Source organism: Babylonia areolata, chromosome 23 (genome assembly GCF_041734735.1).
Source record: "Babylonia areolata isolate BAREFJ2019XMU chromosome 23, ASM4173473v1, whole genome shotgun sequence".
NCBI lineage: Eukaryota > Metazoa > Mollusca > Gastropoda > Neogastropoda > Buccinidae > Babylonia > Babylonia areolata.
The window spans coordinates 3,895,092-3,899,960 of record NC_134898.1 but is presented as its reverse complement, the minus strand read 5'-3'; the positions used below and the strand labels follow the sequence as shown (position 1 = coordinate 3,899,960).

At 44.9% G+C, this 4,869-nt stretch overlaps 2 protein-coding genes across 2 annotated transcripts in view; both read left to right on the top strand.

The window, feature by feature from the left end:
• The window catches only part of LOC143298119 (uncharacterized), a 17,331-nt gene extending 13,613 nt beyond the window's left edge, over positions 1 to 3,718 (top strand). The window contains exon 2 of the mRNA XM_076610827.1: positions 3,371 to 3,718. Coding sequence (XP_076466942.1) covers positions 3,371 to 3,718 — 348 coding nt within the window. The remainder of the gene's footprint in view (positions 1 to 3,370) is intronic.
• Positions 3,719 to 3,896: 178 nt separating this feature from the next.
• LOC143298263 (zinc finger Y-chromosomal protein-like) lies at positions 3,897 to 4,547 on the top strand. Its single transcript, XM_076611078.1, has one exon. It carries the CDS (start codon positions 3,897 to 3,899, stop codon positions 4,545 to 4,547), a length of 651 nt encoding a protein of 216 aa, XP_076467193.1.
• Positions 4,548 to 4,869: the final 322 nt, after the last annotated feature.

Here is a 4,869-nt window from a genome sequence, read left to right as displayed (position 1 = left end):
ACAACAACAACAACAAACCCCCCAAAAAACCCCACCAAACAAACAAACAACAAACAACAACAACCAGTAACACGACCAAAATTTGTAATGTCTGCAGTCACAAGTACGTGTGACGGAACATTCGACAAAACTCCACCATGCTCCTCCTCCTCCTCCTCTTCTTCCTAGACAAAAAAAAAAAAAAAAAAAAACCCAAGAGAGGCAAGGCCTTCAAGACTCACTTGTGATACACTTAAAAAAAAAAAATCAAAAAAAATCCAAGCTTTTTATGTACTGAGTATAATTTCAAAATGTAATGTTTAAGATGAGAAAGATCAGTTTAAAGCAAATTAAGTCCCCCTAGCATTAATTACAGAGTAATTTCCCTTTTTTACTACCTGCACCAAAACGTTTGCAAAATAAATAAAACTTCCATGCTTAGCAAAAGAAGTTCCTGTTTGAACAAAAAATGATAATAATGACTGCTCTTGTTGTTGGGTCAGAATATCAGATCAAAGTGCCAAGCTTAGAGAATACAAAAAATATAAATATAACAGTAAATGCAGTTTGCATATAATTAGGCTTCATTTTATATTTTTTTTGTGCCCATCCCAGAGGTGCAATATTGTTTTAAACAAGATGACTGGAAAGAACTGAATTTTTCCTATTTTTATGCCTAATTTGGTGTCAACTGACAAAGTAGTTGCAGAGAAAATGTCAATGTTAAAGTTTACCACGGACACACACACACACACACACACACACACACACACACACAGACAACCGAACACCGGGTTAAAACATAGACTCATTTTGTTTACACAAGTGAGTCAAAAAAATCACCACCACCCGCAAACGCTGATGTTAAGGAGAGCAAGCCGTACCAGTGCGGGACGTGCCGGCAGTGGCTATCAACTTACCATTCATCCCCCTGCCCTCCCCAGCCCCCCATACTCCCCCCCCCCCAACCACCACCACCACTACAACCCCTCCCCCCTCTTCTCTCCTGAACGATAACACTCAAATGTTAAAAAAGACGACAACAACAACAACAACAACAACCCCCCCCCCCCACAAAAAAAAAAAAAAAAAACCAAACAAAAAACAAAACAAAACAAAAAAACAAACAAAAAAAAAACCCCCAAAAACCCTACCAAACAAACAAACAACAAACAACAACAACCAGTAACGCGACCAAAATTTTTAATGTCTGCAGTCACAAGTACGTGTGACGGAACATTCGACAAAACTCCACCATCCTCCTCCTCCTCCTCCTCCTCTTCCTCTTCCTGCTCCCAGACCAACCAAAAAAAAAATATATATAAATAAATAAATAAATAAAATAACCACCAACCGGAAACGCTGATGTTAAGGAGAGCAAGCCGTACCAGTGCGGGGACATGCCGGGAGAGGCTGTCCAACGAGGGCTCCCTGTATAAGAAAGAAATCCACTCCGATAGGTACACAAAAATTAATATATAATGTCCATGCGCTCAAGGCCTGACAAAGCGTGGTTGGGAGATAGGCTGCTGGTCAGGCATCTGCCTAGCAGATGTGAGACTGGACATAAACGCATTGACGCCTCCTTGAGAAACTGAAACTGGAAAACCAGATCAAGCTTGGATGGCTGACAAAGTGCAGTTTCAGTTTCAGTTTTCAGTAGCTCAAGGAGGCATCGTCACTGCGTTCGGACAAAACCATAATATACGCTACACCACCACATCTGCCAAGCAGATGCCTGACCAGCAGCGTAACCGCCCAACGCGCTTAGTCAGGCCTTGAGAAAAAAAGAAAAAAAAAAAAAAAGAAAGAAAAGGGGAATAAATAATAGATAAGCTTACATAAATAAATAGATAAATAATAATTATGATATAGAAAAAGGTGGTAATAATAATAATAATAATAATAAAAATAATAAAATAATAATAATAATTATAATAATAATAAATAAATAAAATAAAACAAATTAAAATAAAAGAAAGAAAGAAAGAAAGAAAGAAAAAATAAAGAAAGACAACAATGATGATAAATAAGCAAATAAATGTAAAACATGAAGACACACATTCACACATACACCTCACACATGCATAACAGATATGCACCAAACATAGTGCAAGCAAGCTAAATTGAACGCTGGTCTGTGAGAGATCGTTCACAAAGGAAAGGGCCAAATCTTGCCGTACTTTTTACATCAAACTGGTTTTAGGGATTTATATTTTTGATGATGATACAATAATTAGACTGAATACAGACATTCAACTAAACTTAACTCACTCAGTACGGCCAGCCCTCTCTTCTCCTCTACACAGACCCCTCGGATGTCCAGTGGGTGTCTCAATGACCCAACCCTTAGCTTCTGTGGTCAGAACTGTGGTATTCTTTGTCAACATTCACCTCTTCAGTATAAGAGCCTTCCGCTTGCAATATTTTGATGATGTTAATTGGGATGAAACGCTGTCAACGTCGTCTCTTTCGCCGTTCGTATGGAGAGAGTTAAAACTTTTCTAACTCTGAGTTCATTTCTCATAGAGGAAAATCGAAATTTCGAAAGCTAGATCTTTTAATGCTGTTTCGGGGGAGAGATGTTATTGTTACTGTCGTTGTTGTTTCCACTGTTATTGTTGTGGTGGTGGTGGTGGTTGCTGCTGCTGCTGATTTTTTATTCTTTTTGTTATTGTTGCTGATGTTGCCGTTTTTGTAAAAGGTTTTATTATTAATTTTGTTGTAGTTGTTCTTGTTGACATTGTTCTTTTTTTTTATATAAAAATTACAACTACAATTTGTTCCAGAAAGCTCTGTTTCGTGGGGCTCTCAAATGTGACTTATATCTGTGCCCTCCATGTAATTTTGTTGCTGCTGTTTTTGACTCACTTGTGTAAACAAAGTGAGTCTATGTTTTAACCCGGTGCTCGGTTGTGTGTGTGTGTGTGTGTGTGTGTGTGTCCGTGATAAACTTTAACATTGACATTTTCTCTGCAAATACTTTGTCAGTTGACACCAAATTTGGCATAAAAATAGGACAAATTCAGTTCTTTCCAGTCATCTTGTTTAAAACAATATTGCACCTATGAGATGGGCACAAAAAAAAAATTAAAAAGAAGCCTACTTATATGCAAACTGCATTTACTGTTATATTTTTATTTTTTTGTATTCTCTAAACTTGGCACTTTGACCTCTTATTCTGACACAACAACAAGAGGAGTCATTATTATCATTTTTTGTTCAAACAGGAACTTCTTTTGCTAAGCATGGAATTTTTATTTATTTTGCAAACGTTTTGGTGCAGATAATAAAAAAAGGGAAATTACTCTGTAATTAATGCCAGGGGACTTAATTTATCACAAGTGAGTCTTAAAGGCCTTGCCTCTCTTGTTTTGTTTGTTTTTTTCAGAGACACACATCAGTGGTGACACAGCGAAAGAAACTCCCGGACAACATCACCTGCGGAATCTGCAGAAAAGACTTCACCTCAGCAGCTGCCTGCTCCGAGCACATGAAGATGCATTCACGAGCCCGCAGCGCTCCCACTGCCGCCACCACCTCCTTCTCCTCTAACTCCCGCTGCCTCCACAAAGCTCAGGCATCCCCGTGCCCTCACAGCACGTCCAGAGACCTCGGACCAGTGTGGACAGGTCAAGGACAGCGTTTCCGGGTGGTGGTGGTGGTGGTGGTGTTGGTGTCAGCGCCTCTGCTCCTTCGGGAAAACGAGTCGCCTCAGCGCCATTCCTTGGCAAAGTGACCCAGAGGAGTTGTCACCTTCAGCGAGGAGGGGGTCTTCCTCCAAGAGGCCGCCCTGCGCAGAACCCGGAAGGTCGTGTTTCAACTGCCAGGCGGAGTTCCCTGATCAGAAGTCCCTGTCCAAGCATTCCCGGACGCATGGGGGAGTCACGCCGTACTCCTGCACCCGCTGCGGACGGATGTTCGCGCTGTACAGCACCCTGATGACCCACGAGAGGTCGCACCTGCCCGTCCGCTCCCCGGCCTGCCGGTGTCACCGGTGCGGCGCGCGCTTCCTGCACGAGGCATCGCTCAAGGCTCACCTGCGGCGGCACGAGGAGGAGGCGGAGGACGGGCCGGAGAGCAAGCCGTACCAGTGCGGGACGTGCCGGGAGTGGCTGTCCAACGAGGGCTCCCTGAAGATCCACATGCAGCGTCACGAGGGTCTGGACACCGCGCGGAGCACGTGCACCCTGTGTGGCACGGGCTTCTCCAGCGACGCCATCCTCCGCGCCCACGTCAGGCTGCACGACGCCGAGCCCGCCACGCGCTGCGTCATCTGCATACGTCCCTTCCGCCGCTCGCGCGTCCTTCTACGTCACAGCGACGTGCACGCCGACGAGCGTCAGAACGTGTGCGACACGTGCGAGAAGAGGTTCCCCAAGGTGGCCGACGGGTCCTGGCGCCGCTCTCAGCTGCTGATGCCCGACGAGCGGCAGTTCCGGTGCCTGTATTGCGGGGACCGCTTCAGCCGTCTGTACCAGCTGGCGGCCCACGAGACGGGCCACACTGTCCTGCCCCCAACTTCCGGTAGCGGGGATCTGAGCCCCCCTGTGGTGGTGGTCAACTGACGGGGGCGTGGAACGGTGACCAACGGTGACTTTGACGGTGTTGTCAGACCGGTCTGGGAGGAGGAGGAGGAGGAGGAGGAGGAGGAGGAGAAGGAGGGTGGAGTTTTGTCGAATGTTCCGTCACACGTACTTGTGACTGCAGACATTAAAAATTTTGGTCACGTTACTGGTTGTTGTTGTTTGTTTGGTGGGTTTTTGTTGTTGTTGTTGTTGTTGTTTTTTTGGTCTTTTTTAACATTTGAGTGTTATCGCTCAGGAGGAGAAGAGGGAGGGGGGGGTTGTAGTGGTGGTGGTGGGGGGCGTGGGGGGTTGGGGAGGGCAG